A 13933-nucleotide genomic window follows, 5' to 3' on the forward strand; every position below is an offset into this window, starting at 1 on the left:
ACCTGTATAGTTCTTTAATATTTCTGTTTCCTGATGTATTCACCTATGATACAATGTTTTTGGGCTGTATAGGTTTATATCATCTGGATATACCCAAATAGACCCTGAGTGATTACTAAAGTTATTTAATTGTTTTATATTTTAATTATTTTAATAATCCTCAAACATATTTTATAGATCTGACACAAAAATTATTATTTTATATATTTCATTATTTTCTATATTTTTAATTAGTGCCAGAGTTACAGCCCATATGGTATTATATTGTTATTAAATTAATATTTTAAATGTTGTTGAGATAGACTCATGGTATTCAAATGCTTATTTATTTTAGTTGAATGCTTACTTTATTCATGCATTTTTATATCTCTGTTTAACATTAAAATAGTATGGTATTTTGATATTCCAAAATAGCATTGCTTCTTGTCACATTACAAATATTTTCAGTTGATTTACTTTTTCAAATGCTTTAAATTTCTTTCTGTTTAATGTAATATTTGAATAGACAAAAATGCCCATAACATATATACAACTTCTTAAGAATGAAGTAATGAATACACTAGAAACTCATCACTCTACCAGGAAATTGAATTTTTACCAACTGCATTTTTATACTTATGTTTTTCCTTCTGTCTTTCATATACCTGCCACTCCCAGCAGAGATGATATCTGCCCTGCAAATGCATTCCTCGTTACTTTGCTTTCTAATGTAATAGATATAGATGCAGAAATAACACACTGTTTAGTTTTGCTTGTTTTTAAGCTTTATGAAACAAACTGCATTTAGTGTTCTGGGACTTGTTTTTATCTTTCTGTATTACATTTCTAAGCTTCATCTCTGTTGTTGCAATAGCTATAATTAATTTAGTTTTCACTCATGTAAAATATATTCTCTTGTATAAATAAATATTTACAATGGATTTTTCTATTATCCTGTTGATAGTCATTTGGATTATTCATTACTATTATCAAATGTGCTGGTAAAAATATTCCTGTATATGTGTCTTGTGCATATTTGTGGGCATATACTTAGGGTCTACAGATAGAAGTGTAATTACCAGATGCTAGGATATGTGTGTCATCAACTTTACCAGATAGGATGAATTCCACCAGCAATGTATATGTATTCCCAATAATCCATATCCTCTCTAACATTTAAAATATGCAGAGTTCTAAATTTCTGCCAGTTAGAGAGTGGGAGGCTATATCCCATTTTCCTAATTTTCAGTTTCCTAAATACTAATAAGTTTAGGCATCTTTCTGTATATGTAATGGTCATGCCTTTGCTTCCTTCTGTGTGGTGTCTGTTCAAGTCATGTGCCCTTTTGCCTATTTTTCTAAATATTCATACTTTAAAAATATAATCAAGGTACCAGTCCATAGTCGTTATTTTTGTTGCGGATATAGTCTCCAAGTTTATGACTTGTCTTTTCACATTTTAGGTGGTGTCTTTTGAAGAAGTGAAGTTCTTAATTTATCAACCATTTTCTTTAATAATTACTATACTGCCTCATGTTTAAGAAAAATCATTTACCCAACATCAAAATGAATATTCTGTCTTCCCCACTAGATGTTGTGAAGTGTTGGTTTTCACATATACGTCTGCAAATTTCCAAATTAGATTTTTTATTCATGATATAATATATAGATGTAATTTATTTTTTTTCCAAATAAGTAACCAATTATCCTAGCATAACGTATTGTAGAGACTTTGTCTTCAAAGCTAATTTGAATTGCCATCTATAACATATATGATATTTTAGAGGCAGGTTATTTTGTTCCAATTAGCAATTTTTCTATTCCTACAGCAGTACCCCACTGTCTTAATTACTCTAGCTTTTTGATATGTTTTTACATATACCAGGCATGTACACCAAATTAATTATTTTTATTCAGAAACGTCTTCGCTATTCTTACTCTTTTACATTTCTGTAATAAAAGTTGGAATCTCCTTGACAAGTCCCTGAAATTATATGTTGGAATTTTCATTGGCACTGAGTTTCTAGGCTAGTAAAGGAAGAGTTACAATCTTTACAATATGGATGCTCCTTATTACTGAATATGCTATATGAGGCCCATTCAAATATTTTTTATTGTCTGTCAATAATGTTCTATAATCCTTCAAATATAGATCTTACTTACTTTTGTTAGATTAATTCTTTGATATCAATAACAATTTTGGTGTTGTTATAAATATCTCTTTTAAATTACCATCACTAAGTGTTCCTAAAATAGAAAAATGCAATTATTATTATTATTGTTGTATGTTGAAATTCTAGCCTCTCCATTGCTAGCCTTTCTTATATTTAAAAATGTGTCAAATATATATTTTTAAATAAACAATTATATCTGAAATAAAGGCAATTCAATTTATTCTTATGCTTTTAATTTTTCTTGCTTTATTGCAATGGTTAGAACATCCGGTACAATACTAAATGGAAACAATAATAATGAACATCTTTTCCTATTTTCAATTTAAAGGGAATGCTTCCAATGTTAGCTTTTTAAGGTTATTCTTGCTGTATGTTTTTATTAGATATCACTTACCGGGAGTTTATTTCTATTTCTAGTTTGTAAAAAGTTCTTATGATAAACAGGCCATGGATTTTATTAAATTATTTTGCTACATAATTGAAAGGGTTATATGGATTTTTCTCCCTGAATATATTATGCTGGTGCCTGATATATATAGATTCTTCTATTGTCAAACCTAATTTACCTGTGGTAAAGATTGCTTCAGCTATTTGGGATCTTTGTGGTACCAAATGAATTTTAGGATGGTTTATTACATTTCAATGAAAAATGTCATTGGTATTTTGATAGGGATTGCATTGAATCTGTAGCTCACTCTGAGTGGTATGGTCATTTCCAATAATATTGATTAATCTAATCCATGAACACAATTATCTTTCCATTTATTTGTGTCTTCAATTTCTTCATCAGCATTTAATATTTTTTATTGTAGAAATGTTTTACCTTCTTGGTTAAATTTATTCCTAGGTATTTTTGTAGTCATTGTGAATGGGATTGTTTTCTTGATCTCTTTCTCAGATAGTTCACTGTTACCACATAGAATTAGTTACTAATTTTCATGTGTTAGTTTTGTGTCCTGCAACTTTACTAAAATTGCTTATTAGTTCTAACAGTTTTTTGGTGGAGCCTTTAGAATTTTCTGCATGTAAGATCATGTTGTTCTCAGAGACAATTTAACTTTCTCTTTTCCAGTTTGGATACCATTCATTTCTTTCTCATGCCTAGTTGTTCTGGCTAGGACTTCCAGTACTATGTTGAACAGAAATGGTGAAAGTGGGCATCCTTACTGTATTTCAGACCTTAGAAAAAAAGATTTCAACTTTTCCCCATGGAGCATGTTATCTGTGAATTTATCATACATGGCATCTATTGTGTTAAGGTACACTGCTTCTACACCTAATTTGTAGAGAGTTTTTATCATAAAGAGATGTTAAATTTTGTCAAATGCTTTTTATGCATCTACTGAAATGATCATATGGTTTTTGTCCATTGTGTTCATGTGATGTGTCATATTTACTGATCTGTGTTTGTTGACCTATCATTGCATCCCATGGATGAATCCCACTTGATCATGATGAATAATCTTTTTAATGTGCTGTTGAATTTGGCTTGCTAATATTTAGTTGAAAATGTTTGCATCTGTGTTTATCAGGCATATCGGTCTGTAGTTTTCTTTTTTTGTTGTGTCCTTTGCTGGTCTTCTTGTTAGAGTTATGCTGCTGCCAAGAATGAGTTTAGGAGAATTCCCTCTTCATGAATTTTTTGAAAGAGTTTGAGAATAATTTGTATTAGTTATTTTTTAAATGTTTGGTAGACTTCAGCAGTGAAGCCATCAGATCCTGAGCTCTTTGATGAGAGACTCTGATTCAATCTCCTTACTCATTACTGGTCTGTTTAGATTTTCTGTTCCTTCGTAATTCACTCTTGGTAGAATGTATGTGTCCAGGAATTTATTCATTTTGTCTAGATTTTCCAATTTGTTGATGCATAATTGTTCATAATAGTCTCTTATGATTTTTTGTGTTTCTGTAATATCAGTTGTAATGTCTTCTTTATCTCTGACTTTATTTACTTGAGTCTTCTTTCTTTTTTTAGCTAGTCTAGTGAAATATTTGTCTACTTTGTTATCTTTTCAAGAAACCAACTATTTCTTTCCTTGACCTTTTGTATCATTTTTTAGTTTGTATTTCATTTGTCTCTGCTGTTATCTTTATTATTTATTTCTTTCTACTAATTTTGGGTTTATCATCTTGTTTTTCTGGTTCCTTGAAATACAATATTAGGTCATTTATTTGACATTTTTTAATTTTTGATGTAGGCATTTATTGCTGTAAATTTCCCCATTAGAACTGCTTATGCTGTATTCCATAGGTCTTGGTATGTTGTGTTTCCATTTTATTTTTCTCAAAAAAATTTTAAAATTTCCCTTTAAATTTCTTTACTGACTCATTCGTTACTCAGGAGCATATTGTTTAATTTCCATTTATTTGTAAAGTTACCAAAGTTTCCCCTTTTATTGATTTTATGCTATTGTGGTCAAAAATGTACTTGCTGTGAGTTTGATCTTAAATTTGTGGGGACTTGTTTTGTGAACTAACACATGATCAATCCTGGAGAATGTTCCACGTGCAGTTGAAAATAATAGAAATTCTACAGTTGTTGGAGGGGATGTTCTGTGACTGTTAGGTACATTTGGTCTAGAGTGAAGTTTAGGTCCAATTTTTTGTCGATTTTCTGTCTGGATGACCTACCTGTCTTTCTAAAAAGTGGGTGTTATAGTAACTCCTATAATTGCATGGCAGTCTGCCTCTTTATTTAGATTTATTATTTGCTTCATATGTTTAGGTGCTCTGATATAGGGTGTATACATATATTTATAACTGTTATATCCTCTTGGTGAAGTGACTCCTTTAACATTATATAATGACCTTCTTTGTCTCTTTCTGCAATTTTAAACTGAAAGCCTGATTTATCTGATGTAAGTATAGCTTCTCATGCTCTATTTTGTTTTATATTTGCATGAAGTATCTTTTTCTACTTTTTCACTTTTATTCTATGTGTGTCCTTACAGGTGAAGTGCGTTTCTTGTAGGTAGCATATAATTGGGTCTTGTTTCTTTTATTCATTCAGCTGCTCTATGTTTTTCCATTGTAAAATTTAATTCATTTTTATTCAAAGTGATTACCGAGAGATAAGAACTTATCACTGCAGTTATGTTAATTGCTTTCTATTTGCTTTGTGGATCCTTTTGCCCTTTCTTCCTTTCTTACTGTCTTTCTTTATGGTTAAGTGATTTTCTCTAGTAATCTACTTTTAATTTAGTTTTGATTCCTCTTTTGTAATCTAGTTTTGACTCCTTGCTTTAAATTTTTTGAGCATCTGTTACAGGCTTTTGTTCTGTAGTTACCATGAAGCTTACAGAAAATATCTTATAGTTACAACCGGCTACTTTAAACTGATAACAACTTGATTTTGATTACAAAAAAAAATGAAATTAACTCCATACATTAACTTTACTCCCCTCCCCACATTTTGAATTTTGATGTCACAATTTACATCATGTTATATTTCATATCCCTTAACAAATTATTGTAGTTTCACTATTTTTAATAGTTTCTATTTTTATTTTTATAATAAATATATAATTGGTTACACACCATGATTACAGTATGAGTATTCTAAATTTGAATCTACACTTACTTTTCCCAGTAAACTTCATACTTCCTAATATTTTCATGTTATTCACTAGCGTTTTTTTCTTTCAGTTTGAAGACCTTTTCTTAGCATTTCTTATAAGACAGGTCTGGTGCTGACGAACTCCCCGAGCTTTTGTTTATTTGGGAAATTCTTCATCTCTCCTTCATTTCTGAAGGACAGCTTTGTTGGTCCAGTGATCTTGGTTGGCAGCTGTTCTTTCTTTCAGAACTTTGAATCCCACTTTCTCTGGCCTGTAAGGTTTCTGCTGAGAAGTTTGCTGCTAGGCATCCTGAAACTCCCTTAAATATTATTTGCTTCTTTTCTCTTACTGTCTTCAGAATTCTCTTTTAGTATTGGATCTCTAACAGTTTCACTGAAATATTGTTGGGGGTAGTCTTATTTGGACTGAATCTGATCAGTGACTCTTGACCTTCCTGAACCTGGATATTTATATCATTCCCCAGGCTTGGAGTGTTTTCTGTGGTTCTTTCTTTATGCTTTGTACCCCTTTGTCTTTGTCTCCTCCCTCTCGAACTCCAATAGCACAAATATTTTCTCTTTTTATGCTGTCTGATCAGTCTCATAAGATTTCTTTTTTCTTGTTCATTTTTTTCTCCTCTGATTATGTATTTTTAAATAGGTTGTCTCTGAGCCCATTGATTATTTCTTATGCTTTTTCAGTTCTGCTATTTATGCCCTGTATTGCATTTCCTATTTTGTTCATTATGTTTTTCATAATTGCTACATGATTTCTGTGGTTTTTTTAAAATTTCAATCTCTGTTAAATTTCTCTTATAAATATCTGAATTGCTTCTCTGTATTTTCTTGAAGTTTGCTGAGCTTCCTTAAAACAGCTATTTTGAATTTTTTGTCAGGCAGAGCTACACCTCTTTAGGGCCAATCACTGGCATCCTGCTTTGTCCATTTGGTGATGTCATATTTGTCTAGTTGTTCTTGATACTTGTAGTTGTGTGTTGATGTCTCTGCATCAAAGAACTAAGCATTTATTTCAGTCTTTACAGTCTGGCTTTGTCTTTGACAGTCCTTCTATAGTAGGCCTGTCCAGCAATTCTGAGAAGACTGTTTTTTATGGTTCCTAAACCCATGACTACTGTAGCCATTGCAGTGCTAGAGGGCCCCTTCAGGACCTGCTGTGGGATGGAGACTGGCAATCCTATCAGAGAGGCTCAGACAGGCAAGTCACACAGAAGATCCCTGTGCCTTTGGAATAGTTCCCCGCCTGCAGTGAGAGGTGCTGAAGCTGAGACTGGCATCCTCAGAATCTGCTGTGGGACGGAGGCTGGCAGGTCCACAAAGAGGCTCTCATGGGAAAGTCTCCCAGCAGATCCTTGTGCCTTTGGGATAGTTCCCCACTGCCATGAGAGGGGCTGGAGCTGAGATTGGGCCTCTTTGGGATCTGCTGTGGGACAGAGGCTGGCAAGCTTGTCCCAATGGCTCAAACAGGCACATCTCCCAGCTGTTCCCTCCAGAAGCAGGATAGTTCCCAAACTGCAGCAAAAAGGGGTGGAGCTAAGACAGGGCCCCTTCAAAAATATGCTGTGAGATATAGACCAGCAAGCCTGACCCATCTCGGACAAGCAAGTCTCCTTCTGGGTCCTACGCTAGGACCACAGCTGAGGGGTCTGGAGCAAAGTTACAGGGTGACTTTTGGGTCCACTGTCAAGACCCTTGTTGGCAGACAGACAAGGCTTTCTGCTGAGACACTAGCATGCATGATTCCTCCTGGACCACTTGGAAGATGGTTTTGGTTGAAGGCTCAAGGCCAAACAGTATTGAATCCAAACACCTTGGGGAACAAAGCTGTTTCCAGGTTTGAACCCAGGAGTGTGCTTAAAGGGTCTTCTATCTAGGTTCAGGTCTGCACTCTCAAAATGACCCTCCTAGTCTTGAGCTTTCACAACATTCTACCTGAATCCCAAGGCTCTTATAAGTAGACTTTTGTCTATGGGGGGGTAGAGAATTCTTGTTGGTGTGGGGAATGAAGAGCAGATGACCTCCCTTTCTGCCATCGTGCTGATGTCTGTCATGAAACAATTTTATTGTGGTAAGAAAATGTAATCAGGCATGGAGTTGGGGGAAGCCTAACCCAGCCGCAACTAGGCAAAGAGCACACCAAAAACACCATTTCCACGCAGGTAGTCCTCCATAGCTACTGCAATTGCTATGGCTGCTGCAAAAGTGGCCAGTCTCTATAGCAGCAGTCACAGCCACCGTGCAGATGGCACACTAGACTCTCAACTGCATTGACACAAGGAGAGGCACCAGCAGAGACCAAACAAACAAACAAAAAGAGGTCCTCTCTCTCCACAAAGCACAGTCCAGAGTAATAGAAGAAGCATTTGGTTTACAATAATAGGGGAGGACTTGATCACACCTGTCTCAGTACTGGACGGATCATCTATGCAACAGACCAACAGAGGAACAGTTAATCTATCAGATGGAGAGAACAAATCTATGGTTATTAGACGGGGGAGGGGGACAGGGAAGGAGACGGAGGAAGGGGGTGGGGAAGGGGAGGGGGAGCGGGAGGGGGAGGGGAGAGACTGGATCAGGGGCATAAAGAAGAAGCATGATTTGTAACAATGAGTACGACAATAAAAAATGTTAATTAAAAAAGAAAATGTGATCAGTATTATACTGATTTTTTGGCATTTGCTTAGACATGTTCTGTGGATGGTTGTCTTGCCAATTTTTGTAAATACTTCATCTATGCTTGATAGAAATGTGTGTATGTTTATTGTGTGTAAAGGTCCTAGTAACATGTTGATAGCATAGTTCAAGTCTTAAAGTTATCGTTGGTTTTTTTAATCTGCTTTTCCCATCATCACTGAGATATATATAATCTCCTTAGTTTCATCAATCATTGAACTATATATTTTGAGGCTTTTTATTAAGTACCCACAGGTTTAAAATTATTATATCTCCCAAGTAAATTAAAATATTTTGGGTGTGCTATGGTAAGTATCCTGGGTGATCATGATAGCCTTTCTGACCACTGATGGGCCCTGATTTAATGAGTCTCCATTATAGCTCCCAAATTGCCCTTTAATACAGATTGAATGCATAATATCTTTAGGAAGTCTCCTATCAGAATTTGTCCCAAAACTACAGATTTAATGCAGTCTTTATCAGAACCCCAGCTGGATTCTTTGCAGAAATTGATCAGCTAATTCTAAAGTTGACATGGAAATGCAAGGGACCTAGAATAGCCAAAACAATTTGAAAAAGAACAAAGTTGAAAGAGTCATACTTTTCAATTTCAGAACTTACTACAAAATTTCAGTAATCAAAACAGTGTGATACTGACATAATGTAGACATATCTATCAATGTAATAAAATTGAGAGCTTTGAAATAAACCCTCATGTATATGGTGAATTGATTTTGAACAAGGTTGTCAAACAATTCAATGGAAAAGAATAGTTTTTTCAACAAATGGTGCTGGAATACATGCAAAATAATAAAGTTGGACCCTGCCTCACACATATTCAGACACGTTATCAAACTGGGTCAAAGACTTAAAAAGTAGGATTTTAAAAATATAAAACACTTAGAAGAAAATATACAAATAAATTTGTGAGCTTGGGTTTGGAAAAGCCTTTTTAGATATGCCACCAAAGCATAAGAAACCAATGGAAAAATAATTAAATAGGACCTCATTAAAATTTAAAGCTTTTAGGCTTCAATTGACACTTTTAAGAAAGTGAAAAAATGATCCACAAAATGTGAGAAAATATTTGCCAATTATATGTTTGATAAGGAATTTGTATCTAGAATATGTAAGAACTCCTACAATTCAATAAGAAAAATACAAGTAACCCAATTAAAAATTGTCAAAAATACTCAACTTCATTAGTCAAAACTGCAATGAGATTTCTTTCACATCCACTAAGATGTATGGATTCAAAAAGGCATATCATAACAAATGTGGGTGAGAATGTGGAGGAAATTAAAGCTCCCATACTTTGGTGATAGAAATATAACATGGTGCAGCTCCTTTGAAAAATAGTCTGGCAGTTTCTCAAAATATTAAATGTTAAACATAGAGGTGCCATATGACCCAACAATTCCACTTTAGATACATACAAGGGGAATGAAAACATATGCTCACATGAAATTTGTACATGAATATTCACAGCAGCATTATTCATAATAGCCAACAGGCAGAAACAACCCAATGACCATCAGCTGATGAGTGGAGAAAATGTGGTACATCCATACAATGGAATGTTATTTGGCCAGAAAAAAAGAATGCAGTACTGACACAGGCTACAACATGGGTGAATCTTAAAAACATTGTGCTAAATGAAGAAGACAGACACAAAAGATCTCATATTCTATGGTTTCATTGATATGAAATGTATAGATACAAAAAGTAGATTAGTGGTTGCCTGGGGTTGAATGGGACGTGAGGTGTGAGGGAGATAGCTAACAGGTGTGGAGGCTCCTTTTGGGAGTAATGAAAATGTTCTAAATTTTACCTAGTAATGGTTGCACAACTTTGTGAATATACCAATAGCCATTGAATTGTATAATTAAATGGGTGAATTGTCCAGTGTATAAATTATTTCTCAATAACACTGTTAACAAAAAATGTATAAACGATGCTTTCATTCCTGGTATTGGTAAATTTCTCTGTGTTCTCGATTAGTATTGCTCAGTGCTTATCAATTTTATTACAAGGAACAACATTTTAAAGGTTTTTTTTATTTTCTCTACCTCATGTTTGCTTAATGAAATAGATTTCATTAGTTTTTCTTATCTTAATTTATTCCAACTTTCTACTTTCCTTAGGCTTTATTTGCTGATCTTCTAGTTTCTTAAAGGAAAGCATACATTTTTTCTCTTCCAGTCTTCTTTTCTAAATTATGCATTTTAGGTCATAAATTTCCCTTAGGCATTGCTTTAGTGGCAAAAAGTAGTTTAGTTACATATCTTCGTTATATTATTTCACAATATTTTCTAATTTTTTGAAATGTCTTCCTTGATCTTGGTATTTCTTTAAAAGTGTTGCTCAAATTCCCAACATTTAGGAATTGCTAGCTATGTTTTCTTATTAATTATTAATTTAACTTTACTGTAGTCAGAGGAAATACTCTGAATTCAATTATCTGAAAGTTTTTATTTTATATGACAAATTTTGAAAAATGTTCCATGTGTATTTACAATATTGTGAATTCTTTCCTTATTAGGTGCAGTGTTCTAAACATGCTATTTAGTTCAATTTGCTGATTATTTTGTTTTACTTGTACCATATTCTTCCTTAGTTTTTGTCTGCTTGGTCTACCTGTTGTTGAAAGAGTTATGTTAAAGTTCCTCCGTTTTGATTGTGGCTTTATGCATTTCTTTTTTCATTCTTTCAAGTGTTGTTCTTTGTTTTGAAGCTACATTTTGACACCTTTCTTGGGTTTTGATATCTATAATGTTTTTATTAAGGGTTTACTCCATTGTAATCACAAGAAATCCCTCTAACTAAATGAGTGTATCTTGCCTTAAAGTCTGCTTTTTGAGATACTTATAGAGCTACATACACCATATTCCTGTGGTTAGTGTTTACACAGTATGAATGATTTTTCCGTCATTTTACTTTTAATCTTTTTTCACCCTCATATCTAAGGTGAGTATATTGCAAGCACCATGTACGTAGATTCTGTTATTTCATCTAGATTGGTTTTTACTTAGAGTATCTAGTCCACTTACTTTAAATGCAATTATTGATATTATTTGGCTAATACCTATAATTTTCTTTTAATTGACTCATATGCTTTATGTTCATTTTCCCTCTTTTTTGCCTTATTTTTTGGTATTAAATACTTTTGTTATTATTTCAGATTTTCCTCTTTTCCTTTGATTTTCAGCAGCTTTACGAGTTGTGGGAGTTTTCATGTCTTTCTTGAGGTTCTTGAGCTTCTTAAATATGTGAGTTGATGTGTTTATCTATTTCAGAAAATTCTTATCTATTTTCTCCTCAAATATTGCTTCTGCTGCTCTCTCCGCCCCCTCCTCTTGCTCCTCCTGCTCCCCCTCGTCCTTCTGACCACTTCCCTCTCTCTCCTCTCTAGGACTTTAATTTTGTATTTTAGGCCTTTTGGGTATATTGCAAATATCTTCTATGCTCTGTTTTTTTTTCACCAGTATTTTTCTCTGTTGTGTTTAATTTAAAAATTTTGTATCCACCTGAGCTCTAAGTCCTTAATTCTGTCTTCAGTTCTATCTAAACTTCTTTTAAACCTATTCATTAAGTTTTTATTTTTGGACGTTTTATTGCCTGTTGGCAATGGTTCCTTTGACATTTTTATGTACTTAAAATTCTCTCAAATTTTTTTGTCTTTTTTCCCTCTCTTTTCCTGAATGCATTGATCACAGTTACAGTCTTTATCTGGTAACTCCAACATTTTCTATCACGTGTCCATTTCTGCCTTCTCTTCTTTTTTTCCACTTTGTTAATTTGTCAAATGATTCCATCTTTTTACATACCACAAAATTTCTTATTAAAAGCTAGAAATTGTATATGAAAAATAACAGACTGTAGATATATTTTCTAAACATCTGAAAGGATTTCATTTTCTCTGCTAGGCAGGCAGGGGAGGCAATGTCGATCACCCAAATATCAAAATTCAACCCGGAACTGAGCTGGAGCGAGCCCGGGTTGCAGTGCTGGTCTACTCGGTCTACCGCTTATTTGCCTCTGTCCCTATGGCATGGGCATTTGGGTCTTTCAATTGACAGGCCGGGTGTCTTTCTTGTTTAGCACCAAGAGAGTAAGAGAGTATTCACTCTTTTCAAACGTAGCTGGCTTAGTTCTTTGGCTTCCTTAACTTCACAGCTTTAACACTGAGGAAATATTTGAGGAGAGTCTGCCACGTGATGGTGAACCACAAGTCTCTGATTTCGTCATTACAGCCCCATATTGCCCTTAAAGTTGTGCTGGCTTCTCTGTTCCAACAGTAGTTCTCCACCTCGTATAATCCTAGATTCAGGGCCGTTAACCTGTGTGCTGAGTTGGGAAATTTCCTTCAAGGAAAAGAAACAGATCCTTGGATAAACTCTGAAATATTCTTACTCTTTGGAATTTTAGCATATTTAGTTCATGTTTCTTCCACAATGTCTGATATTTTAACAATTTTTTTTTTTTTTTTTTTTTTTACATTTTTAGCTTTTCTAATTGTATCTTTTAGGAATCTTGACCTGCTGCAAACTCCTCTTCCGTTCTTAGTGGAAGCAGAAGTTCTAGGTTTGATTCTCTGCTTCACAGTTTACGTAAAGTGGAACAATGTTGAAAGTTATTTAATGTCTCTTCACATCACTGTTCTCATGTTTGCCGCATATTGTTGCGGTCAACAATGGATCACATGTGTGATGGTGGTAGAAGATTAATACCATATTTTTACTGTACCTTTTCTATATTTGATACACAAATACTTACCATTGTGTCACAATTGCTTGAAGTATTTAGTACAGTGACATGCTGCGCAGGTTTGTAGCCTTCAAGCAATAGGCTATACTATAGACCATAGATGTATATTAGGCTCTATGTCTAGGTTTATGTAAGTACACTCTGTGATGTGTGCACACAGCAAAACTGCACAATGCTTTTCTCAGAACATATTCCTTTTGTTAAGCGGTGCATGACTGTAATACAGTGTGTCTGTCTAAATTGTCTGTTCAAGTGATTTCAGAGCAGGAATATAACCCATCTCCACTCTGTGGTGGTGTTAGAAATTCATATTTTTTTTCTCCCAGAGAAGAAAGAACTCCAAATTTTGAATAATAGCAATTCCTGATGTAAAGTCCAAGCAGGGATTAGATTTACACAGGGGAGGGAGGGGAAGCAATATTATGTGATTCCCAGTGGCATCCGGCCAGTGTCAATGTCACCTGACCTCAGCTCTCGTGTGAGGTTGCCCTGTCTACTCAAAAAGAAGCACATTTTTTGAAATTAAGTATCCAGATCTGTAGTCTGAAGACTAGGATCATAAGTAAAATATTCTGGGGTAAACCATGATCTGTGTCATGGTCCATTTATTTTTCAGCTCCAAATGACACCAAGAAGAACACTTCTGATTGGTCCTGGGTTCGTGGCTGCTCCCTGGGGCTTCTGATGAGCTGACCCCAGTTCTAGACTTCCTGTCTTGTTCCAATCTTTCTAACTCCCAGGTCAAGGGCACTGAAGTGTGTGGGGG

The 13933-nt window shown here is 34.4% G+C and overlaps 1 protein-coding gene across 1 annotated transcript in view; it reads left to right on the forward strand.

Moving 5' to 3' along the window:
* The first annotated feature begins 6834 nt into the window (after positions 1-6834).
* LOC134391860 (antigen WC1.1-like) overlaps positions 6835-13933 on the forward strand; it is a 74893-nt gene continuing 67794 nt past the window's right edge. Inside the window, exon 1 of the mRNA XM_063115766.1 lies at positions 6835-6925. Within this exon, the coding sequence (XP_062971836.1) occupies positions 6835-6925 (91 nt within the window). The remainder of the gene's footprint in view (positions 6926-13933) is intronic.

This window comes from Cynocephalus volans, chromosome 12 (genome assembly GCF_027409185.1).
Source record: "Cynocephalus volans isolate mCynVol1 chromosome 12, mCynVol1.pri, whole genome shotgun sequence".
Lineage (NCBI taxonomy): Eukaryota > Metazoa > Chordata > Mammalia > Dermoptera > Cynocephalidae > Cynocephalus > Cynocephalus volans.